This window comes from Tenrec ecaudatus, chromosome 11 (genome assembly GCF_050624435.1).
Source record: "Tenrec ecaudatus isolate mTenEca1 chromosome 11, mTenEca1.hap1, whole genome shotgun sequence".
Taxonomy (NCBI): domain Eukaryota; kingdom Metazoa; phylum Chordata; class Mammalia; order Afrosoricida; family Tenrecidae; genus Tenrec; species Tenrec ecaudatus.
In genome coordinates, this window is record NC_134540.1 from 21701656 (window position 1) to 21728594 (window position 26939).

The 26939-nt window shown below is 44.5% G+C and overlaps 1 protein-coding gene across 4 annotated transcripts in view; it reads left to right on the forward strand.

Annotated features, from left to right (window-relative positions):
• KLF12 (KLF transcription factor 12) overlaps positions 1-26939 on the forward strand; it is a 519184-nt gene that overhangs the window by 154221 nt on the left and 338024 nt on the right. Inside the window, exon 3 of one of the 4 annotated variants that reach the window (XM_075562975.1) lies at positions 22121-22185. The exons of 2 other annotated variants lie outside the window; for them this stretch is intronic. In XM_075562975.1, coding sequence (XP_075419090.1) covers positions 22149-22185 — 37 coding nt within the window. In that variant the 5' untranslated portion in view covers positions 22121-22148. Of the gene's footprint in view, positions 1-22120; positions 22186-26939 lie in introns of those variants that run through there. One more of the 4 variants, XM_075562977.1, reaches the window with a different exon arrangement.

Sequence of the window (26939 nt, forward strand, 5' to 3'; positions counted from 1 at the left end):
GGGCTATGCATTGGCCTGCTCACCCGAAGGCCTTCAGTTCAAACCCACCAGCTACTCCGAAAGATGAAAACTTCCTGCTCCTGCAAAGATTTAGAGCCCCCAACACCCAAAGGGGCAATTCTGTTGTGCCCTATAGGTCACTTTGAGTTGGAATCAACTTGATAGCAGTGAGTTTGGAGCTTAGTTGTAGTTTACAGAACACTCATCAGATTTGCTGCCCAAACATGAGCATGGTTCATACACCAGGGGCTCCTGGTCAGAAGTTGCTACAGAGAGTGCCAGACCCTTCAGTGACTGCTTGGGTCCCCACAAAGAGCGCTGCTGCGACATTGTATCAGTGCCTTGTGGCGCTCCTGCGATCCGGCCACCTCTATAATGATATGAAGGAATTGCATATACCGGTGGTATTGTACAAACCAGCAGAATTCAGTAATTTTCAATTTACATTGCTCTTGGTATTCTTTAAAAATGGCCACTTAAATGTCTGCTTACCTCTGGTGGTTCCTTCTCCAATTCATCCGGTCTGCTGTCTCCCGTGCAGACTAGCAAACCACCACTTCCTTCTAGTTCACAGCTCACAGGCTTTCAGTGAGAGGCACGAGGTAATGGGCAGAGTATGGATTTGGGGATCAAACCAAAGTATGTTCCAGTCTCCCGATGCCGTGTGGTTGCTTTTGAATGATGTCTTCCCGTGTCCAGTGGAGGTTTTTATCCTTTCTTCTAAAGGGTACCATCTGGATACCTAGGACAGTGGGTGTGTGTAACATGCCTACCGCACTGCCTGCCACATACACTGTGAAGGAGGTCTCCTTTTACTGCCGTTATGCTATTGTATTATGTGATTATGCTACTATAGAAAACCCCAAAAAACAACACGGTAAAAAGCTCCGATGGGCAGAGCTTCCGTGGCATGCATTTTTCCTGCCAGGCGAGCACCAAACAACTCGCTCACAGTCAGTGCACCCCGTGGCATCTCCTGGGAAGGTTCTCTCTGGTCACAGTGAATTTTTTTCATATAAGCAGTTTTGCTCGAACTCATTTTTTTGTGATGGCCAATTTAAGAGAACAGCATGTGGCTGTGAAATTTTGTTTCCTGCTCGGGGAGAAAATTTCTGATTAAATATTGTGATGTTGAACACAGCTGACAAGGACAGCGCTATGGGAAAAACACAAGTGTACAAGTGGTTTTCTCGTTTTAGAAAAGGTTAAATACTGTTCTGGACATCCATCAACTTCCCCAAAGGAGGAGAATGTTAACTAGTAATGTATTTGGAGTTCGTTTCACCAGGTCAGACTGTTACTGAAACTTTCTGTTTAGAGGTTCTGAGAAGTTAGCATAGCAGTATACAACAGAAAAGACCTGATTTGTGGTAGATGGGGGACTGGTTTTGCCACCATGACAATGCACCTGTTCATGAAGCCATTTCAGTGCACCCGTTTGGGGCAAAAAACAGCATGCTTGTCATGCCCCACACACTTTACTCATCTGACCCCATTCCATGGGATTTCTTTTTATTTCCGTGAATGAAGAGCATGAATGGACAATGATTTGATGATGTAGAAGAGGTGAAGAAAACAATGAGGGAGGTGCTCTCAGCCATCCAAACAGATGAGCTTGAACCCTGTTTCCAAGAATGGAATCACAGATTTGACAAATATAAGTGTAATGGAGAGTGCTTTGAAGGTGAGAAAGTGGTTTTGTATAAAAAATTTAAATACTTAGCCTTGAAAAAAAATTGCTTTTGAGGGCGGCAGGTAACCCCTGGTCATGCCGTGCTTTCTCAAACTGTGCTCAGACAGTAGACCCCTGCCCCCTTCACAATTCCTAAGGCCATAGCGATAGGCCTTGCTGCTACTTCCAGAAGGTTCTTTACCTGCGCGGTGTCCACAGCCTCAGCATGGGGAATAGTGAAACTACATGCGGTGGCCCCCGTTTTTAGCTCTCACGCATTTCTGTGCAGAGTGGCACAGAGTACATATGTCCGGAGTGCTGGGTCACAAACGATGCAATAGGTATCCATTTGACGCCCACCCCAAATATGATCATTATGACCCAAGCCGTTATGTGTTCATTAAGACCTCCGTGATGATTCCAAGGTGTTGTCATTCATAGAAGTTTATCCGAGTTCGTGACACAGGGAAACTTACGTCCCTAGCATTTTTCTTTCGAAGGCCCTTGGGCTCCACCAAGTTCTTGGTGTTTCCACTTTATATCTAGAGTCAGTTTTCTAGTAATTTTATACACACACACCTGAATTTCAATCTGAAAACTTGATTGTGTTTCTATGGAATCTCTAGATGAAGCAGAATTCGCATTTTAACAGGGAGACTTACCATTCATGAACATGGCATATCCTACCATTTTCTTTAGGGAACTTTTACCTTTTGTCTGTAGGGTCATCTTTCTTGGTGTCTTGAACATTTTCATTATAGTTCTAATTAGGGATTTAACTTTTAATGTTATAAAGGGCATTGGCCTTTTTCAGTTCTTGTCATAATTGTGTTTTGCTGAAATACGAATATTTTTGTATGTCACCCTATTGTTTGGTAACCCTGCTAATCCATGCATTAATTCTAATATTTTGACTATAAAGCATTTAACTTTTTATACCACATAATTGTGTTTTCTGTGCATAATGACAATTTCCACCTGTCTGCTGCCTGCCTGCCTGCCTGCCTGCCTGCCTGCCTACCTACCTACCTACCTACCTACCTACCTATCAAATCAATAATATTTATGTGAGAAAAAAGTAGAATGAGATTTAGGTAGACAATTAGGCCTAGAGATTTGGAAGTAATCATGGAGATTGTAATGTCTCAACCTAAGAGGGCAAACATAATAAGACCATGCCTTAAAATGAAAGAATATCTGTGCTCATAGGTGTAGACTCGAATCTTCAAGAAACACCACCTCCAGTCCGCCAAACAGACACCAATCAACAAACAAAAACACATCGGGACAATGATTAAAGATAGTGCAGAAGAGATCCCGGGAAGGCTGTGAAACCGTGGAGAAGAATCAGCCCGGTTCAGGTTGGCTGTCATCATGTCCAAAATATTGCTGGGGATGGTCAGGATAAAGTCGAGGTAGCGAATTGTGGCCACCTGTCTGAGAAGCACAGTCTTTATTGTGTAACGCCACGTACTGGCTTATTTTGAACACTTCTTTCCCAGGGTTAGATCCGATCATGCCCCATTGCGATTCATATGGAACAAATCTGTCTTGGGAGGATTACAGCCAGAATGTTCCTTCGATGTACTTTGAGCACATTACCAGGAGAGACTAGTCCCTGGAAAAACCAAAATCGGGCATGGTTGGTAAAGCTGAGGATCAGCGAACGAGAGGAAGACACTCACAGTTCTTGTAGCAAGCGGCTCAAGCTCGAAAATGAGCGTGGCGAAAGGCCCAGCAGTGTTGTCTTTTGTTGTGTATTGTGTGTCACTGTGACCCAGAACATACTTGACCACACCTGACAACAGCACACACCTGCAGTAGCTACAGTAGACCAAAAATTACTATGGAGATTTGGGTCATTTTAATATTTTTAAGACAAGAGAGCGAAGCCTTGGAAGAGTAGGGAAGGAGAATCTAAATATAGTTATGCACGAGATAGGCACTGACCAAATATGAAAAGGCTTTAAATGGGTTCGCCGGAGCAGAATAGTTTGAAGCTTTACCACCTGAAGGTTGAAGCGTACTAGAGTTCGAAGGCTATGGCGGACAATGGATTAAATATCATGTAGGTTAACAACAAACTACCTCTTGGTGAAAACCAGTGAGGACATTTTAGACAAAGATTGTCATTGAGAAACATCTTCAAATAGCGTGGGCTTGTGTGTTTATTTAGATCAGTGGTTCTCAAGTTGTGGGTCATGACCCCTTTGGGGGTCAGGCGACCCTTTTACAGGGTCGCCTGATTCGTAACAGTAGCAAAACTACAATTATGAAGTAGCAACGACAATAATTGTATGGTCTGGGGTGTCACCAGAACATGAACTGCGTTAAAGGGTTGTGGCATTAGGAAGGTTGAGAACCACTGATTTAGATGGTATCAAATGTTATTCTCAAAAATGAAAGACAGCACACTCAGTTGCAGAGTTTATAGCTGTATTCTGGCTCACCAGTAAAGTTGTGTCTACTTGGCTGAATGCAGTTACTTTCATTTTCCTACAGGGTATTTTGAAAAAGATGGTGAACGTGGCAAGTCAGAACACCTGGTTCCAATTGGGACCCGATTTCTCAGTGCTGCTTTGAAGCCACTGTAGTTACCCGAATTGCAGTGTGCCATTACTAAGTCCTCTTTCAGGTTACATTCTATATGAGCATGACTTGTAAGAATCTTTGAACTTCCGGGGACCAGCTCAGTTATTTACTGTAGGAATAGTAGAATGAGTGACGATGTACGGTTAGAGATTTTATGATTCTTTCAAATTTCAGAAAATTGACTTACAAAGTGTGAACTATTTCTGGTTAGCTTTATGTATGAGATGTAAATTATTATTTGATTAATTTATTGCCGTGGCTTAGCATTATGTTCATGTAAGTGTACATTTAGAATAAAAAAAGAAAGCAAGATTTAGTTGCATGCAAATAGTCTGGCTTGAAGGAAACCGGTTTGGCCTAAATTATGATAAATTACATTTTGAAATTACTTACTTTAATGGCTGTTCTTGAGTAACAGAATTCAGCATAGGTTAGAGGTAACCCTTTAATATGTGTCTTTGGAATTGACTATTTTGTAAAGAGTACATTATAAAAGGATACAATGTATTTCTCCTGGGAAAAGTTCGATATCTTATATGTGGGAGCACTTGTTTGGACATCATGATGAAGCATGGAAAGCAAGGACTTTCATCAAATTCATCATTCTAGTGTTTTGCGTAGGCGATTATACAAGAGTTATCAGGAAAACCGCTAAAATTTATAAAAATATTCAATTAGGGTCAAAACTGTAAAAATATTGAACTTCCTTATAACATGGGCAAGAAGTCAAATGAGATAATTCTAGACATTTTTCTTTCAAACGTTTGGGAGAAAAATACCCAAACTCTCGTTGCAGTTGGCTTTTTGGGGTCTCTTTTCCACAAATAAAGGCAGCCCGCCATTGTGCATTTCAGGCAGAGGTTGCGGTGAGGTTGTTTATATAGTGCATAGAGTAGAGAATACAATTATGAACGTTGGAGACCCACTGCCTACTTTGTCTACTCCTTAGGCAAGTGACCTTGCTTCTCTGTGTTTCTGCATGTGTAGGATGGGAACAGTAATTCCACCAACTTCTTGTGGCTGTGAAGAACGACGCAAGTTAAGATGTAATTGCTGTTAGGGGCTGTTGAGTTGGAACCAAACCAGACACCCGGTGCTCCTTTGCCATCTCCACCATTGTTGTTTGAGCCCACTGTTGCCGCCACCGTGCCATTCCATCTTACGGAGGGGCTGCGCCTCTTTCCACCATGATGTCCTGGTCCAGGGACTGGTTTCTCTTGATAACCTGTCAGAAGTACTTGAGAGGAAATCTCTCCACCCTTGCTTCAAAGAAGCACTGGGTTAAGCACCCCGTAGTCCTCAATAGTCCTCTCATAGTCTGGTGTCTATAGGTAGAGACCACTTGGATGTGCCATTAATATATCCGTGGTTCATAGTAAGCTCAAATGAAGTGTGTGCTGGTGATGTTTCTGTACTACCTTTATGACTGGTGCATCTTCTGCTGAAAGTCGATGTCTTTCTTCTTAGCGGAACACGGTTCTCCATGCTTCCTTTTCCTTTTTCTCCCAAAGTGTAGTAACCACTTTCAGGAATGAAGTTAGAGAATTAAAAGGACCATTCCTTTAAAACCAGATGATTCCGAATGGTCACTCAGTGCCAGCAAGTGGATTTCAACTATAGGACAGGGTAGAACCGCCCCGGTGGGTTTCTAATCTGTAAATATTTACAGGAGTAGAAAGCCTCGTCTTTCCTCTGTGGAGCAGCTGGTGGTTTCAAACTTTAGACTTTGAGGTTAGCACTCAGTGCACACCCATTATGCCATCAGATGATTCTAAATGACAGTCTATTTAAATTAAAATGATGTAAAAATAGATTTCTCCACACTTAGTAGGAAAGTAGACTTGCGCATTTGATCTGCTTTCTCCCAATAATTATTTAATAACGTTATTTTATTTGTGAGCACTTCTTTGACAATGAGAAGAGACGTTGATCTATATGTTATTTATTTAGAAAGCAAATCTGGATTTTTAGTATTTTAGTTTCTGCTGCATTTCTGTGACTAACTTGCTAGGACTACCACTGGGTGATTTTTGTTCAGACACTGTCTTCCAAAATCTTTGTGTCATTCATTGGGGGCTCTATCAGTTTCCCAGGTCTGCCGAACCCACAGAGCCCCACCAATGGGGTGACTTAGAAAAACCGATATTTCATGGTTTGCTGTACTAGAGACTAGGAATCTGAAGTCAGGGTATTGATCTTGTTGTTTTGAAAAAATGTCATGCTCTCACCCCCTCCCCCCTACCCAATCTAATGCTCCCAGTTCAAAACCCCCAAACCCAGTTCAACACCCCTACTGGAATCCATCCCGACCATGCAGGACAGAGTAGGACTGTCCCTGTGGTTTCTGAAACTGTACATCTCCATGGGAGCAGACGGTCTCACCTTCCCCTTGGAGAAACCGGTGAGTTTGCCCGCAGCAGCTCAATGGACAACCCCGTCGGCCTCTGGGGCCCCTTCTTGGTTTAGTGTATGTGACCGAGATCCTGTTCTCTCCTAAGATAAACGGACACCTCACTGTGGAATGGACGCAAGCGCAGTATGGTAGTTGTTTCAGGAACACGCAGTGTTCACACGTGACTCCCCTTTCGTAGATTGTAAGCTGTGTAGCAGCCTGCGTGCCTAGTCTGTGGCTGATTCATGGATGAAATAATAGCAAATTAGATGTGCCACAAAACATTTATTACTATTCCAAATCACTGATCTTCAGCCTGCTAGCAATTTCTTGGATTATATTTGTGTTGACGTTCTCCAAATTAACCATATTTCCATTTTTAAATGGTGTCCTTTTCCAGGCCTTTAAAATAAGAGTCAACCGAATGGATCACTGGTCTTTCTTTTTTTTTTTAAAACGTTTTATTAGGGGCTCATACAACTCTTATCACAATCCATACATATACATACATCAATTGTATAAAGCACATCTGTACATTCTTTGCCCTAATCACTCTCAAAGCATTTGCTCTCCACTTAAGCCCTTTACATCAGGTCCTCTTCCCCCCCTCCCTTCCCGCTCCCCCCTCCCTCATGAGCCCTTGATAATTTATAAGTTATTATTTTGTCATATCTTGCCCTGTTCGACGTCTCCCTTCACCCCCTTTTCTGTGATCCATCCCCCAGGGAGGAGGTCACATGTAGATCCTTGTAATCAGTTACCCCTTTCCAACCCACTCACCCTCCACTCTCCCAGTATCGCCCCTCACACCCCTGGTCCTGAAGGCATCATCCACCCTGGATTCCCTGTGCCTCCACCTCCTATCTGTACCAGTGTACAACCTCTGCTCTATCCACACTTGCAAGGTAGAATTCGGGGGGAGGGAGGAAGCATTTAGGAACTGGGGGAAAGCTGTATTCTTCATCGGCACTACATTCACTGGTCCTTCTTAATGACCATTGTTTTGAGGTTGTTGGTTACATGGTGAACCGTCTATGGATAAGCAGTCTATTTGACACGCTACTCATTTGCTCATCATTGGAAAATTCTGTTAGATTGGGCACTTAAAAAATTCTGTTAGAAGGTCTGTCTGAATAGGACAGGCTGGATGAACTATCTGGAGGAAAAACAATGGGACCGACAGTTCCGGGGGGACTTGGGGTGGGGGGTAGGGGGGGTAAGGAAGTGGTGTTAACAAACCCAGGGACAAGGGGAAAACATGGGACCCCAAATGGTAGAGAAGGGGGAATGGCAGGCCTGGTGGGAAATGATCAAGGGTAAGGTTGCTTAGAGAAGAGGTATACTCTAGCCCAGGTGGCGACGAAGCATGGTAGTAGGGCAGGAGGAAAGTCAAGGGAGATGGAGGAAAGAGCTAGGAGTCAAAGGGCATTCATGGAGGTCTAGACAAAGACATGTACATGCAAATATATATAGGAGGATGGGGAAATAGATCTATGTGTCTATATTTATAGGCCAAGTATTAAGGTGGCGGAAGGACTTTGGGCCTCTACTCAAACACTCCCTCAATGCATGAATACCTTCTTTTATTAAATTAGAACTCTATGATGCTCACTCTCCCGACACAACGGCTGGAGCCAAAGTGGGTGAACAAGTAAATGTGGTGAAGAAAGCTGATGGTGCATGACTATCAAAAGAGATAGTGACTGGGGTCTTAAAGGCTTGAAGATAAACAAGCGGCCATCTAGCTCAGAAGCAACAAAGTCCACATGGAAGAACACATCAGCCTGTGTGATTGAGTGGTCCCGAAGGGATCAGTTACCAGGCATCAAAGAACAAAAACATATCATTGACTGCACACCTCCATGATAGGATCGCTGAAGACAAATGGGTGCATAAGCAAATGTGGTGAAGAAAGCTGATGGTGCCCGGCTATCAAAAGAGATAGTGTCTGGGGTCTTAAAGGCTTGAAGGTGAACAAGCGGCCATCTAGCTCAGAAGCAAAAAACCCCACATAGAAGAAGCACACTGGCCAGTGCGATCACGAGGTGCCAAGGGACCAGGTATAAGGCATCATGCAAAAAAAAAAGATATAAGTGTGTGTATGTATGTGTATATGTGTGTATATGTATATATATACCATATTAAATGAAGGGGGATGTGCAGAGTGGAGACCCAAGGCCCAAGTGTTGGCCAATGGAGATCCCCTCATAGAGGCGTTTAGGAGAGGAGATGGGTTAATTAGGGTGCGAGGTAGTACCGATGAAGAACACAGCTTTCCCCCAGATCCTGGATGCTTCCTCCCCCCAACTACCATGATCCTAATTCTACCTTGCAGCGCTGGATAGGGCAGAGGCTGTACACTGGTACATATGAGGACTGGAGGCACAGGGAATCCAGGGTGGATGATACCTTTAGGACCAAGGTTGTGAGGGACGATGCTGGGAGAGTGGGTTGGAAAGCGGGAACTGATAACAAGGATCCACATGTGACCTCTTCCCTGGGAGAGGGACGGCAGAGAAGGGGGGAAGGGAGACTCCGGATAAGGCAAGATATGACAAAATAACGATGTATAAATTACCAGGGGCACATGGGGGAGGGGGGAAAGGGGAGGGAGGGAAAAAAAAAAGAGGACCTGATGCAAAGGGCTTAAGTGGAGAGCAAATGCTTTGAGAATGATTGGGGCAGGGAATGTATGGATGTGCTTTATACAATTGATGTATGTATATGTATGGATTGTGATAAGAGTTGTATGAGCCCCTAATAAAATGTAAAAAAAGAAAAAAAAAGAAAAAGACATGAATAGCTACTTCATCAAAGAAGACATTCAAGTGGCCAGAAAAGATTAGGCATTAGAGATCCAAATCAGAGCAACAAGAGATATTGTCTCACTCCAGCATTCATTATAAAGTTCAAAAAAAATAAAACAATACACTGCTAGTGGGAATTTAAAGTGGTACAATCACTGTGGGAAATGGTATGGAGCGTCTTTTAAAATTTTCAGTAGAAATACCATATGATTCCATGATGCTCACCTTCCCAACACGATCACTGCATCAGCAAATGTGGTGAAGAAAGTTGATGGTAGCTGGCTATCAAAAGATAATGTCTGGGGTCTTAAAGGCTTGAAGGTAAACAGGCGGCCATTTAGCTCAGATCCAACAAAGCCCACATGGAAAAAGCATGCCAGCATACCAGCCTGTGTGATCCAAGGATTGTTAGTAACAAAATCCAAGACTGGAGGGGGGGAACTGTACTAGAGCTTATATTCTGAGCACCTGGTTTGCAGAAGGCTATGGATGACAATGAAAGCCCCAAATTCATTTGCAGGGCTCCCACATGGATTAAGCTCTGGAGAATCCACTCTGACCACTGACGACCTATATGAATACCCTTTCTTTTGGACAGAGTACATTGAAAAGTGTGTTAATGCAGATGTAGTTAGCTTAAAATTAACACCTTATCTTTTGTTCTCCCTTTGACCCATTGTTAATTTGCTGTAACTTATAATATTTTCTTTTTGACTGAAGTTTCCCTCTGATTTATCATTGTTTGAGTTTGCTGTTTGTATGTTGCTCTTTTTATTAAATCCAGGATAGGTTAATCTATAAAGACAATAGCTGGATTAATAGTTCCTTCCGATTATGGGAAGTGAGTTTAGGGGGAAATGGAGAGCTAATAATGAGTACACGAATGAATAAAATGTTCTAAAATTGATTTAAAAAAATTCTGTTAGAGAGGTTTAATTTTTGAGCAAGTATGTTGTTGACGTTGGGTTCAGTCAAGTCAGTTCTAACCCAGAGGGGCCTGTGTGTACAACAGAGGAAAACGCTGCCCAGTGCTGTGCTGTCTTCATTCTTGCTGTAGCTCCCGGGCGCAGTGCTGTGCTGTCTTCATTCTTGCTGTCGCTCCCGGGCGCAGTGCTGCAGCCACCGTGTCAGTCCACCTCTTCGAGGGCCTTCCTCTGCGCGCGGCCCATCTGCTTTAGCCAGCATGATGCCCTTCCCCAGTGACTGGTCTCTCCTGATTCCATGCCCTGAGTATTTTATGTGTTTTATGCGTTGTTTCATTCATTGACTAAACAGAAACTGTAAATGAAACCAGGGGGAACAACAGCCCATTGGGCCTTTTTTCTTCAGGCTGTAGGTCTCGGGCAGCCCATGGATGGGTTTCCTCAAGGGGGTGATGGGGGTCTCTGCTTTGTCGCGGGTGTCTTTTGGGCGTGGCGCCTCGGGGCCAGGTGGTCACACGCTGGTCAGACTGCACATGCTCAGTAGTGGGAAACCACCAGCCTCTCCGGGGAGACAGACCAGGCTTTCTACTCCCAGAAAGAGTTTCAGGCTTGGAAGCCCTGGTGAGCGGTTCTCCTGTGACCCATTGGATCACTGTGAGTCGGCATCCACATGATGGCAGTGAGTTGATGGTTTTGGCCTTTTGGGAAAAGTACTCTTCCAGGAGCTTGAATGTGCTTGATTGAAGCAATTTGTTACCCAGAAAGTGACTACTAGTCCTAGTCAGAAGGCATTTTAGTAAATGTTGTCAGTTTCAAAATTGGGGTTTCTGATTATGTACTAGCAATTAGTTGTGGACCGGATTCAGCCAGTGCTGCGGAAGGTGGAAGACTATGCTGCCTCAATAGGCTGGCTTGGTGAGTTCAGCTGTCAGAACTACTATGGAGGATGGCACCTAGCACCCCACAGGACACCTCGTGAAAAATGTCACAGAGGAACCTCCGTGGTTCTCTGTCCCCGGTCGGAATGTCAGCGCCCACCGCCAGGCAGTTCTGGGCCGTGGCCTGCAGACTGTGGGGGGACATCTTCCTTGAGTTCAGAGGGTGAAAAGATGAGACAGGCACGTTTGCTAAAACACCGCATTTCCCCCCATGATATTTTTTGCTATTTTCCGATGATTGTGAAATATTATGAAAATGCAAATTTCATTGAAATGTCAACCGCAATTAAGTGTGTGCCATTTGTTTTTCTACGCAGGTTTTACAGTTTGATGGAATGTTTCCCTCCCCACCCCCTCCACAATTTAATAAATATTTGTTTTATTTCACATGAATTAATTCAAACGTGGCGCAGAACAGCATATTTTAATCAACGACTGTTGTGATGGACTGGAAAATAAATTTACTCCCTAAGCAAACTGTTTACAATGCATTTGGAAGGGTTTTATCTTGCTTAGCGCTGGCAAAGCCAAGCATGCGCGGCAACGGTTCATCAGAAAACCCGGTGTGAGTACTGCATACCCAATCTGGTCACAGTGCTTCTTTGAATAGACCTGCGCCCTGGGGTATCTGAAACATGCCACTGCCTACTTCCCAGTGCGCCTAGCTCTGCGCACGCCATCACCGTGGACCGTGTTGAGAAGTCCATAGATTTTGCATTGATGCAGTTTTATATGCTGACCAAGGAGTTCTGGTGTCGACGTGGCCTATGGGTTGGCCTACTAATCATGAAGTTAGCAGTTCGAAACCACGAGCCACTCCACAGGAGAAAGATGAGGCTTTCCAGTCTTGGAAAAAGTGACCGTCTCAGAAACTCCCAGAGGACAGTTCTCTTCTGTCCTACAGGGTCACTGTGACTCAGCGGTTGATGGATGGACGGAGGGAGGGAGAGAAGGAGAGAGGTATATCAAGGAGGTTGGTGGAGCAACACTTATGTTCTTGGCTGCTAGGACTCACACGGTTTGGACTCACGTGGAGGCTCTTGTGGGCGCAGACATGGGAGCTGAGCTGACCGTCGGGTAGTTCGACTCTCCCGGGAAAAGTCGCTTTGAGTTGGATTCATTTCCACTGCACCAACATCATGTGCTTACACCAGAGCTAGTTCTCATTGCTGTTTTAGCAATGTGTAAATCATGAAATCACATATCACTCCAAGAAAATGCTTGGACATGAACATGTAGGCAGCCATCCCCATCCCCACCTCCGTCCCCAACAACAAATAAACAGACTAGTGAACCCAGTGTCATCCAGTTGATTCTAACTCATAGTGATCTTCCAAACAAAAAATAACCACAAAGAAAATAAAAATAGAACAAAATACACAGGCTCGCAGCTGTTGAGTCAGTGGTGACACATAGCAAGCCAGGTAGAACTGACCTTCTGGGTTCCCAAAGCTTAGCTCCTTACAGGGGGAGAAGCCTCCTTTCTCTCCCACCGTGACCGCCTAGCACAGCGTCAGCACGTTCCGCTGGGTTGCTGAGCCCGCACATCATTGCCGGCAGCAGATGGCCTCATCTTGCTTCCATGGAGTGACTGGCGGGTTTGAACTGCCCACACCTTGCTGAGCAGACTGCCACCTATCCATCGGCACCACCAAGGCTTGTGTCCCCTGCCAGCCTTCTAAAACACAACAGAAGAACAAACACGTTTGAACTTCTTCCGCTTGAAGATTAAAAACGCATCCTGAGAGAAGCTTAAGCGAAGGGTATCTTTGTGTTTTCCAATGGCGGAGCGCACCAGCCTGGCCGCCTTACCCTTGGCAGCGTGTTGCCAGGCATGCGGCCGTCCTGTGCAAGTAAGTGCACGTGGCACATGCTTATGTTTGCAGTGCCATCTACATCACACGAATTAGACATCCGAAGACAAAAATGCCATCAGCTTGTCAGGCCTTCACAGTACGAATTGGATTCATGACGACCAAGCGCGACAATGACACTTGAGTAGAGGCACATTGCACGAAAGACACTTTGCACTGTATGTACAAGAGATGCTTAATTCATTGGCTTTGGTTACTTCTTTGAGAGGTGTATTTGTTCTCTGAGTGCACAGAGGGATGGAAGCTGAACGCTGATTAACAGAGTCATTTCCATCTTGGGTTTTCTTCTTTCTCATTCTGAAAATGGGCTGCTGCTAACTCATTTTGTCCTTAATGCCTGCCCAGCCCTCTGGCCGCACTGACCCCCACCTGCTTAATGCCTGCCCAGCCCTCTGGCCGCACTGACCCCCACCTGCTTAATGCCTGCCCAGCCCTCTGGCCGCACTGACCCCCACCTGGGACCTTCGTCCTAAAAGTTGGCTTCCTGTTAGTCTCTGCTTCTGTCATTCCCAGGTGGCAGGATTCCTAGGTTGAAGGGTAAATTCAGAGAAACAACTCTGGAAATAAGAAAGAACAGCTTGATAAATGCAGGATTTTCAGTTGATTTTTATAACAAATGAATTTAAAGGAAATTAGTCAAACAAAGGACAGATAAAGTGTGAGATCACTCTTATAGAGGAAAGACCAAGACAAAACTTTCTGTAGCAGCAGCAACAACAAATGGATTTTGATGAGTTGGGCTGGGGGAGAGGGAAGGGTAGAGCCTGCGTGGGGAATGGACAGCCTGGGAACCGTGTCATATATAACTTCAGTGCCATCGAATTGATGCCAACTCAAAGCCACCCTATAGGATAGGGTAGAACAGCCCCATGAATTTCAAAGACTGTAACACTTTATGGGAGTAGAAAACTCTGCCTTTCTACTGTGGAGCAGCTGGTGGCTTTGATCCACTGACCTGGCAGTTAGCAGCCCAAGGCATACTCGTTGTGCTGCCAGGCCATCTCAGGCCCGCAAACTCAATGCCAGCCAGCATCACCACATGCTTCACCAAAGAGAAGCAGTTTGAGCCATCATGCTAGGGGTGAATTAATCACATGTTTGACCACATCTAGCAGATTAATTTTTTTAAAAAGTTTAATTAGCATATACTTCACACATCCTTCAATTTAATCGTTCGATCATACTAAAACCACTTGTGTAGTCATCCCCAGAGTAAATTTCGGAACATTTTCTTATATTCATTGGTGGCAGCTCCCTGCTCCCCTGTGTATCTCCCTCCCCCCAACAATTGTCGGTGCAGTGTCTGGTAGGCTAATTTTTAAGTTGCGAAATTTGTATAGCCTGCAAATGATGTTGTAAATATCCAACATCAAATATCTTGGCAGATAACAGGATCCCCATCCCTGGGCTAGGGGAGAGACAGGTGTTAACTTGGGTGAAGGGGTATATAGCATTCCATGAGAAGAGGGGAAACCAAGTGAGGGACATGGCAAGGTATTGAGGGGTAATAAGTAGATTATGTTGTTGAACACAAAATCAATCCTCTAAATGTAGACTCCCAGCTAACTCACAACAGAAAGCTAAATAAAGTGTGACATCAAGGCATAAAAAAAAGTTCCAAAGGGGTAATTATTGGCAGTGGGTTATTGATGACTTTTAAACACCTTATCTCCATTTTCTCATGGCTTTTGTTTGAGTTGGCTATGGGATAGGCGATTGGACCCTTAGGTTCTCTTGATGGAGCAATCACAGACATTTTCCTTTGAGAACCTAGCCTCGTGACCTTGTGGTCTGTGTATAGGACCTATCTGTAACAGACTCAAGGTGGATGGTTGGAAGAGGTGTTAGCAAAAGGTAACTTCAGCTAGTGTTGCACATGGTTGGCTTCAAGTTCTGAGGGTTGAAGAGGAAAGGGCCATTTAATCACTTGATACGGAATGTAGTGAGTGCCAATAGAACTGACATTTGTTGACTATCTAATAAATATGCACCACACAGTCTGCTATGGACATTGTAAAAATAAACACCCTCTTTTCCAATATTCCTCACCAAAGGAAAGCACAAATTAGCTTTAATAATACCAGTTTAACAGGTGAGAGACCCAAGGCTTATAAACGCTAATAAACAAGTTGTTCTGGTCTCATTACCCCGAGGCAGGAAAGCTGGTGTTCATTCTGTCCACCTTTCAAGCTTGGATCTTTTCTACAACTCCCCCCTCCCTTCCCCCTCCACCCCCTGTTTCTCTTGGCGTCCACTGATGTGAGATCCTGAAATCCTGGGATCTGTAGAAGCTCTTCCTGGGGCCGTATTGTCAACCGCCCAGATAAGTCAAAGGAGAGGGGGTGGAACTTTATTTTTGTATCAGGAGAAGGATGCACTGCTTGAATGTAAGTGTGTAATACTGACTGTATCCAGGAGGATTTTTGTAGTTCATCTGAATTTAACTTTGATGGGTCTACTTTTCTTTTACTAATTCATCTGAATGTTATTTCATGGTCTTGTGTTTACGAAATGTAATGGTAAGTGTCGTGTGTGTGTGTGTAAAAGATTCTACTTACTGCAAAAGGAGATGTCTATGAAAGCCGTTGGTAATGGGGCTGAATTGACTTGGAGGCAGCAGGATTTTATAACTTGAACTTCACATTTCTTCACGTAGTGATATCAGAGGCAAACCACGGTATCATTAGCAGTTGCTGTGATTTGGTTGCACATAGCACCTAGCTCAGGTATTTTAATGCTAACCGACCTCCCAAACCAAGCTTCCTGCCACTGAGTCCATACTGAATCATAGTGACCCTGCCAGACAGGGTAGAACTGCCCCTGTGAGTTTGCGAGACTCTGGTCTTTAACTGGAGTAGAAACTCGTCTTGCTCTATTGGAGCAGCTGGCTGGTGATGTCGAACCGCTCACCTGGCAGTAAGCAGATACTATCCGGTATTTATGCCCAACGTGGAAGGGAAAGAAAAGGCTGCTGGACCAGCCAGGAAGGGGAAACTGGAGGGGCAGCTGTAAACACCTCCACTTTATACAGACATGGCTTTCCGCCCGCCCGCGGTCTCTATGAGGAACTCTATCTGAACGCTGCATCGCATGACGGGTGCAATCCAGGCGTCTCCTCTCTAGTCGATGTCTCATCCTGTGCATGTTCAGAACGGATGCAGTCAATGTCACCTGTCACCTAGCAACGAGCACACTGCTTTGAGTCTTTGGCTCCTTGTTTTATTCCCAGTCAAAATAGCTATGAAAATGTAGCAGTGAGATTTGCATTTATCTCCAGAAATATTTAGATTAACCTTCAAATACTGTTAGTTCCCAAGAAAACTCACTATGGCAGATAAAACATAAATAACTTTAAGTAGGAGGGGGAGGGGGTGATAAGGGGCAACTTGTATCACAGCATTTTTGACTCATGAGCCGGTTGTAGAGTATCTAGGACTCACGTGCACACAGCCTGTCTGTCTAGTTCCCTAATCGGCTTTCAAAGCTATGGCGATGGAATTGCATATGTAGACAAACCTTTATTGCTTGAATTTGGAATTTGGTCAGTTCTGGGAAACACAAGAATGAAGCCGTGATTTGTAACACTGAAGCTGGAAGACGGAATTCCAAATGGAATTTCTGTAGCAGCACTAGAATTCCATTGACTTGAAACACAGCCTCTAAATTGCCTTTGGAATTCCCTGACGAGTCAGTCGTTCATAAACACCTCTAAAGCTGGTTTCTCGGTTTGCATTTAAAGATGCAGAGAGAGTACCCTGGAGCAGCCAGCAGCAAGGGCATTTATGGACCTGGAGTTTGGGGAGTGTCTTAAACCTGCATCTTCCGTCTTCGTTGCTTAGTACGGCTGTGACAAATACCACAAGTGGATGGCTTGGGCTCACAGACACTTACACTGTCATATTTTCCGAGGTGCAAACACAAGCCAAACAAGATACTGCTTTTGAGTTGATACTGCCTCTTAAACCAGGGCAGAAGAGCTGTTGGGGGTTTCTGAGACTAACTCGTCAGAGATGTTGAAAGCTTGGTGGTTTCGAGCTGCCCACCTTGCCCAACGCGTAACCACCACTGTGCGACCAGGGCTCCTGTAAGGGGCTAGCCGTCTGAAGTCAGAGAGCCAAGTCCAGGGATTGCTGGGCTCCCTCAGCGCTGGAGGAAGGTTCTTGCCTCTGGGTGTGAGGTTTCTTCGCGATCTCCACGTGCCTTGGCATCTGAATTGGTCTGCGTCTAGGAGGCGCTCAGCTCAGTGACCCTGGGGTCCCAAGGCTGCATTCTGCTTCCTGGCTCTTTTTTCACGGTGACACACAGACCCCTCGTGGGCTCCCCTCTCTCCTCTTTTCTCTCTTGTCAGAGAAAAGGTGATGTCGCCCACACCCCAGGGGGGCCGCTTCCCATTACTTCATGTCAGGCCTCTCACCTAAATAAAGACATCGGTGCTTCACTCTAACCCCGTGGTTTTCAACTTGTGGGTCGCCGCGCAACCCCTTTGGGGGTCAAACGACCCTTTCACAGGGGTAGCCCGACTCACAACAGCAGCAAAATGACAGTGATGAAGTAGCAATGAAAACAATTGTATGGTTGGGGTCACCACCACATGAGGAACTGTATGAAAGGGTCACCGCATTAGGAAGCTTGAGAACCACTGTTGTCACCCCCTTACAAGTGGGGATGGTCACATAATTACAAACTGCCAAATCACTAAGCATCCTGGCCCGGCCACATTGGCACAACTCAGGCCAGGACCCCTTTAAATATTGAGGATGGGATCAATCTTACACAAAGTGATGAAGATCCACTAGTTTGACGCAATAGTATGATGCATCTTTTTTATAGGTAATTATTCTGATGTATCACCTTATTTGTCACAGTGATTGATTAGTGGCCAGGGCCATTACATTCATTCACCATCTTCTTGGTTTCTAAAGGAAGCTTTGATGATGAGATCTGGAAGTTTCATGGGTGGAACAACAACAAAAAAGTGAATGTAAAGAATTTAGAAAACCATTCTCTGGGCCTTGCAGCTATTAAAGTGCAATTAGATTTCAATTTAAAAATACTGTGTGTTAGTATGAGAAGCAAAACCAGCCATGCTGTACCTGTTGTGCATACATACATATATTACGTGGAATTTCATGTCAACAAAGTGGCTCACGCAGTTGTAGAAGCAGTTCAGCCTGGTTCAAGGCTGTGGGGTCGGATGTCAGATGCTAGATTTACAGTCTTGCGCTTAATATTCTTTACTCATGCAGCTGCCAAGGCGGATGAGCCCAGAAGCAGGAAGCCCAACAGGAAGGCTGGTGGAGGTGGAGGCAGAGGCAGAAGAGCCTGAAGGCAGCAGGCAACATGACAGGCCACTGATAGCTCCAAGGCCAATGAGCCAGGTTCAGGTCCCACACCAGCAAGAAGTGAGGTAGCTCCTCACCGTGGAAGTAGGCACGTGACACTATCTTCCGGATGCAGTTTTGACGTGAGCAAAGGGCGAGCACGACACGCTAATCTTCCCATGAGTGCTTGACCTGTCACAGCAGGTCCCATGTGGAGTTGATTACATTGTGTGAGAGCCCATCGTGGGGAGGCCTCAACTGCCAAGCCACTGAGAATGCTTACCCAGCCCAGCCCAGCTGACACAGAACCATCACCCACTGCGCCTTTTATATTGCGTCCAAATGTCGCATTGGAAGCACTTGATTATTTCTCTTCTTTCATTACTGAAACAAATGATCTTTGCTTTTCTTCACCTAATGACAAGTGAGAATCATTTTTGAAGCCAGAATTGTGAGCATCCATCTGTATATTATTATTTTGTTTTTTGATAAGGACAGTGGCTTTTAAGATTGGTTTAGTAATATTGAAATCTTTCTGGCAGGGGTAAGCAGTCTTTTAATGTAGGAAAGTGAGGAGATAGTAACTCTTATTGGCAATCTGCTATTTCCTGTTTTATATTAGGACATGATTTTAATAGATGCTTGCAGAACAAACACCCTAACCTACCCCACCCCCTTTTAAATGGCTATAATTAGAGAGAGTTTAGGAAAACTTTTTTTAAAATTTGGACTGCTGATAAAGATATGATCATTTTATGTGCATAAAACTTCAGAATTTGCATGTTATTGTAGACATTAGTTAGGGTTTATTTCTCTCTCCCACTGCAGATAAATCAATTCCTACTCATAGATTTCCCGCAGGACAGAGCGGAACTGCCCCATTGGATTCCTGAACCTGTAAGTCTTTCTTGAGCGGAGCCTCTTCTTTCTTTCTTGAAGCGGCTGCTGGGTTCACCCCCCCTGTCTTGTGGTTTGTAGTTCACTGAGTCACGCGGGCTCTTGCAGTGAGGGCGGGTGGGGCACGGAAAGCAGTGCCCGTTTCTTCCTTGTTTGGCGGGGAGAACACTGACTGCACCGAGGGTGAACGAGGACAGAGGGGAGACTGCCATTCGATGTTCTCGCTCTCCCCTGTGGCTGCATTTCTTCCTTGTTCTTTGGGCTACTTAATGTCTGGGAGTTTGTCCAGGGCAGTGGGGCATATGCCACGGATCGGGAAGATGAATAGATGGATCGTGAGTGTTCTCAGGAGTCTGCTTTGGATGGAGAGTAAGGTATTGTAGAGGTGATTCGTCGGTGGTTGTAAATATGCCTCTAAATGACAGAGAGCTGTGCAGCGACTAAGAGGCTTTCACAGGGACCCTGAGAGTCTCTGACTCGGCACCTTAGTACCTCTCCAAGCTCACGTCCATCCTTGTCAAATAGGTTTTAACAGCTCCGAGAATTATTACCCGATAACTGATGTTAGGATCCCTGTAAATCTCCAAATACTGTGGGTGAAAAAAACCCAAAGTGCGATGCTATGTTATATTCACCTCATTTTACATTTATTTTAGTCTTTGGCTGAATTGTGCCTTGGAATACAAGTTATGTAATTGAGGCCGAAAGTTTTTGCACGAGACGTGCCTACACAGTTGATGTGTAGGAGAGTTTCTTCACTCGAGCTTTCTTCCCCTGCTCGGGATGAATTTCCCTTATTCTTTCGGAGAAGCCTTGGTACCGTAGTGGTTACATGTTGGACTGGTAGCCCGGAGGTCGTCAGTTTGAAACCTCCAGCTACTCTGTGAGGCTTTCTTTTCCCTTAAAGAGTTACCGTCTCAGAAGCCCACAGGGCAGTTCTATCTACCCTGTCCTGTCGGGTCGATGTCAGTCGGAATCTACTTCATGGCAGAGAGAAAGGCCTGGTGCACACAGGAGTCACTTAGCAAGGTGTTTACGCCAACCACCCTGTAGCGACCAAACCAAACATCAGGGGCGTCTGCTACATTGTATCCAAAAGAGAGTTAGTTATGGGATCACAAAAGGAGTTAGGAATTTTAGAGTTGGAATTGTTAATTTCTCATAAAAACACACCCCGTACATATGACATAAGGATTAGTGTGAAATAAAATCTATGGCCACGAATGGAATGAGCCAGGGTGTGTGTGCCCAGTCCTCTGCTGGCCTAGCTGATACCTTGCAAGGGATCTCACATTATGGCGAACATGGGGAGGGGAACTCGGAATTTCCAAAGGCTGTTTCCAGCGCTGCCACCGTAACAGTGAAATCCTGCTTTTACACCAGGCTGCTTTTTCAGTAGCAGTCCCAATCCTAGTGGCAACTACAGTATATGGCAGTGGCTATGTTTAGGCATGTATTTAGAGAGACACTTGGGTCGCTATATTGAAACCCAGAATAAACTTAAGGGGCAGTTTCCATCACAGGACAAGACCATGAAGGTTGTGAATTCTTCTACCTCTCACGCCAGGCCTTCGGGGTGAGTGGGCTTGTTTTCTGCTGAGATGTGTGGCGATCAGGCGCACAGGCCCTCTGCCCACAGACGGCCCACAGACGGCACCATAGGTCTGCCAGGAACTCCGCGGAGCACCCCCTCACAGTGGCAGCGTAATCCCAAATAGAGGGTGGGCCAACTCTCTCATAAACTGGCTTTATTTAACTCATTGCCAAAGAAAATTTGCCTTATGAAATGGAAATTCTGAAGCAAGTCACATAATAGCAAGAGAGAATAAACAAGAGTTTCCAATAAAACATCAAAATTATTGTAGGGGGCAGATGGTCTCTTGAAGTCAGAATTCTTAAATCTAATATTATTGAATTATTTTGGATGAGATCAGGGTTCCTAAGGATTTAGAGGCTTTTATGAAAGCTTTCCTTTTTCTTTTTAAATAGATTTGTTTAATTTTTAAGAAGTTACTTATATATATTAATTTGCCAAAAGTAAAAACTTCATGAGTGGTTGGTTTTGACTCACGAGATCTCAATGAAATATGGTATATTACTTTAGATACTTTTAAATTTAAAACTGTCTGGGAGCTCTGGTGGTGGTCTAGCTGATTTACTCAGTGTGCTCTTCACTGCAAGGTCAGCAGTTCAAATCCACCAACAGCTTGAAGAGAGAAAGCAGAGGCGTTCTGCTCCTGCAAAGATGTGCATCCTGGGACACTCCCGGGGCAGCGCTCTACTCTGCCCTGTGGGATTGCTAGGACTCAGAACGTGATGGCAATTGATTTGTTGGTTGGTTGGTTTTACTTGGGGGCTGGTCAACTTGGAACCTCTTCCTTTCTGAATTTCTATCCCGTCGTCTTTCCTGGATCCGTTGCCTTTTCTCCAGCAATTTCATCTCTTGTGTTTGTCCTAGTTTGTAATCTTAGGCTGTGTCATAGTTGGTGTTTCGGCCTTTTAAATTGCTCTTTAAGATCAAGCACAAAAGCAAAGGCAGAGCAAATAAACTAAAATGCCAGCTGTCCTTCTTGTTTCCTGTGTCACTTCCCTAGCCCAAAGCATAAAGAACTGCACCGCTAACTGGGGAGATTTGTAACGTATGGTGGGTGGTGTAGCAACACAAAGACCTTTTCTCAATCTTCCCGGTTTGGTGTTCTTGCAGGATCAATGCGACTCTGAAAACCAGATGGATGAATGAGTACCCATACGGAGAGGAAACCAATCAAGGTTAGTTGACCCCACTGTATAATTGTGTTGAAAAAACTCCCATTGGGAGCATTTCGCGTGGGCAGTTGTTCTCACTACACCATGTCCTGGTCACATGAGGTCAAAGGTGGATGTGAGTTGGCACCAACTCAGTGGCATGAGCTGGCCTGCAATGTGTACTCTATATTTCAACCCCGAACGCTTAAGGTGAGGCGTCTGGGTGGCGCCGATGATACAGTGCTCGTCGGCTAGGTAGAGTGTTGGTGGTGCAAATACACCTGCGGAAGAAAGGCCTGGTGACCGGACCGACTCCTGGGAGCTGTGAAAACTCTGGAGCATGGTCCTGCTGTGAATCCCACGTGATCATCAGGACCCAGAATCAACTCAGTGGCAGTGGAGTTCATTTATTTATTTGGGGGTAAATCTAATGGAGTGCAGGTTTTCTCTGGCACCACTGGGTCTCAATGAGTCAGAAGCACACAGTGGCGACTGCTTTTATTTTATAATGCAGTGGTTATGTGGTGGCCTGCTGACCACAAAGTCGGCAATATGAAAGCACCCAGCCACTCTGAGTAAGACAGCTTTCTACTTCCGTGTGAAGAGGTACCGGCTCAGAAACTCACAGGGACAGTTCCACCCCATCCTATAAGGTGTAAGGCAAAGTCTCATCATCCTGTCTGTCAGGAGCGTTTGGGCTGTACTTCTTCTAAGACTGATCTCTTTGTTCTTTTGGCAGTCCATGGTATTTTCAGTATTCATCGCCAACACCGCAGTTAAATACATCAAACTTTTTCTTTCTTCTTCCTTACTCAGTGTCCACCCTTCACATGCATAGAAGGCTATTAAAGAGTGATAGATCCATAGATAATGTATGGTTTAAAATCAAGGAAGATGTGTCATCGAGGTTGAATCTTTTCATTGTGCTTAGTCAATCTTTTGCTTAGCAAATGACCCACGAATCGAGGCTGTGTGAAGAGGAAACATGTAGATTGATGGAAGAGTGAATAAAAATCTTTGATACGTAGTTGGCACAACCTTGGTTGCTGAAAGCAAAGTGTACTTGAAATACTTTTAAAAAACCCTTCACCTGTAATAAATATGGACAACATGTCAAAATACAGAGACACCCTCCCGCGGGAGCATGGAGCAAACATCAGGATAAACAAAGTGTGCGGTTGTCGGCTGCCATTGCACTCAGCTGCACAATCGGTGCCCACGGGGGCAGTGCAAGAACTCAAAACCATGTCGCGTGGTCCGCCTACCGCAAAAGCCCTCTTGGAAATATTGCCAATAGAAGATGACACCTGGAGGACTAAGGTGTGCCGGACCCAAACCATGATACTTCCAGTCATGTCGTATGTTGACGAAAGCTGGACCGTGGGTGAGGAAGAGCGAAGAAGAATGGGTGTCGGTGAATTACGGTGTTGGTGAGGAACTTTTCCTCAGTGAGGGCGCTGAGAAGGCGCACCTTTGATAGCCTTTGGATGGGCGACCAGAAGGCGCTCCCGCCTGCCTCGAGGACATGCTGCTTGGCAAAGTAGACGGGCTCAGTTTAGAACAAGAAGACCCTCCACGATGGACACGGTGACCCCAAGGGCGCACTGGACCGGAGCGATGGTGGTGAGGACGGTGCTGCGTTTGTCCTGTCCTGTCGTACGTAGGGTTACTGTAAGAGCATTGGGGTTGGCAGGAGGACCAGTAGAGCCAAGACAGTATCTTTACATTATAAAACCATCCCTTATCATGCATCCCAAAGTGAATGCTTCCCATTCCTTAGGCGTGCTATTGATAGTCTTACCTTAAAATAGGTTTTTGCCCAGTGACCCTGTAACTGTTCCGCTTCTCCGCATCCGTGGTAGCCTGCAAGTTCCTGAAGTTTGTGAGTTCCACATTCTGTAGCTCATTTGCCAGTGACGAGTCTAGATGGTGGCAGAACAAATCACTCTGTAACCGCGCACCCTGCGGATAGTCTCTGAACATACCCCGAATGACTGCCATCTGTTCTGAGTGATTGGCTCTAAATGATTATGCCTTGTAGCTTATACTTCACGAGCTCAAAAGCCTTCATCAAAGGGGAGCCGTGACTATTTCGCTTAATATTTTCATCCAATGGAATTGTTTTTGTGTGTCTCGTTACTGTTTTTCATATCTCTGGCTCATAGTTTTAGTTATGGATGTTTTTACAAAGAGACTATGTTGAGCCTTGTGATTTGCCTCCTTGAGTCTGGGCCTGATTGCTTTTAACACAGTCTGATTCAGAGGGAGAAACACAGAGCAAGAAAATTTATCTTCTCTTTTAGAGATATTAGGCCAATGTGTAGATAAATTTTTAACCATGTCAGTTGTTGAAGGCAGTATCACCATTCTCTATGTAATTGAAAAGGGATTTGAATATGGCTCTGGAAATGGTTGAACATGTTTCCAGTTTGCCTGTGGGGCTAAAACCTTGTCAAAGAGCCATAGACTGTCATGTTATGTCTTTGTACTCAGGCACGAAACTTTAAATAGGCCCCGTGGAGTTGGTAAAATTTCTGTGGTGGTCCTAATAAGAAGCTCACATCTGGGACAATTCGTAATCTTCCCTTTCTTTAAAATATGTCTTTGAAAAATACATAATCTCTATTGTATGTACATCTTATATGTATTATATATAATGTATAGATACCTTATATCTCTACATTTTATACGTATAGTCATTAAATTTTTGCTTACTCAATTTCATACCATTTGAATCTGTTCCAAAACATTAAATAAACATATTCCTGAAAGGTCTCCTAAACAACACCACCACCTCCCCCACCCCCTACCTCAAGGTCACTGCCATGGAGTGGACACTGACTTCTCAAAACACAGTAGAACAGAGTAGAAAGTACTCCCTTTGGTTTCTGGGGCTGTAAATTTTTAGGGGATCAGACAGCCTCATTTTCTTCCTGTGGAGTCACTAGTGGGCTTGACCTGCCAACCTTGCAGGTAACAGTCTAGTGCTTAATCTACTGAGCCATGCTGGCTTCTGGAAAAAATTCCAGCCATACATTCTTTTATGCTCACAAATCTCGGAGTAAAATCTGACCTATCTGTTCTTAAATGGTATTGTAATAGTTGTTCTTAGTGAATTTGGTGGCTTCTTTGTGGACCTGGCTCCTGGCGTCAGTCCTTTTTTCCCCATTCTTCTCAGTATGTTTACCTAGTGCTTGTCAACAGTTGACTTAAGGCATCCAAAACATACACTTGAGAACACATGAACCTGGCTTATCAGAGTCTTAGGAAAACTTTTGCTCTCTACCTGTGATTCCCAGTGGCTTACACCAGCTAGTGTGTGCCACGAAGTAGCTTTTTACTTCTCGTGTTTGGACAACCAAGAAAATGAAGAAGACAGTAGCGAGCCATTCTGAGAAGGCTTTTGGTGCACACTTCCCCACCCGCTGCCTAAGGGTTTTATTGGGGGATGATGGATAAGTCCAGCCTGGTTGCTTTAAGTGTCATTTCCATGACGTTCCAAAGCTGTTGCTTCACCAGATTGGGCAGGAATACAGTGACAACAGTGCCACTGTCCTTCCACTTTGAGTGAAGTGGCCCCAGCTGCGAAGACAGTCACAGCTGATGAAACTAGGCTACTGTACATGCATTAGTGGTAGCTGCCTGGTCAGTCAAGTTGAAACAAAAAATGGATTTGGGGGGATTACAAAGACCAGTCTTGGCTTTGTGGATTTCCGACTATTTGATTTTGGATCAATGTCTTCTGTTTTCTGAGAATTTTAATCTTCTCCACTGAAAAGCATAATTAATGACAGTTGCCCTAATTTTTATGTGTCCTGGTGGTAAAGCGGGTAAAACACTTGGCTGCTATCCAAAAGGTCAGTAGTTTGAGTCCAACAGTTGCTCCACAGGAGAAAGCTGTGTAGTCAGTCTGCTTCTGGAAAGATTGACAGCATTGGAAACCCTAGGGGGCGGTTCTACTTGGTCCTGTTGGGCTTCCATGGAGCATAAATCAATTTGAGCGCTGCATGTTTGGCCCTCACTCTCTCATACAGGCAGAGGAGCCAAGACCATATTGGTGATAACATTTTAGAGCATTAGAGTTCTGACATTGCACATGGTTTGGGTGTGATGATTTCGATAGCAGAAGACAGATATTCATAGCATCATTTCATGATTCATATCACAAAGTCAAACATGTTCACACCTGGAAAGGTCCTCAGAGGTCATAGACTTTAAAGTATAAGGGGGAGGGCTACTTTCTATTTGACTTGAAGTTATTTTAGCATCATATTGAATATCTGTGTGAATATTATGAATATTCATATGACTATTCATCATATAGAATATCTCTGAATGTATATTATATAGCAATAATACTTCTTTCTGGCATTTATCATTATATTAAAATTTTTCCCCTTTATCAAGCCAAATCAATAGGTTAGATATTGACCAATCAGCAAAAATTAGTGGGTGTCTGCCTTTGTCTTGCCCTTTTTCTATTTAAGACTTAATAAATGTCTTCTTAAGAATATTAGTAGGATTGTGGTAACAATTGCACAATACTGCTTGACGTGACTGAACTGTGGAATGATAAGACATTGTATTAGCTCCCAATAAAATGGTTTTGGAGAAAAAAATTAGCAGGATGTCCCTATATTTATTAAAGCACCACTGTAAGGTAAGTCACTCTTGTGTCAAGTCGGGGCCAGTGTTTATTTGGGAAAAGAGACTAAAATACAGGGATTTGGGAACATTAGAATTATTAACTGTATTATTAGCTGTATTATTAACTGTAT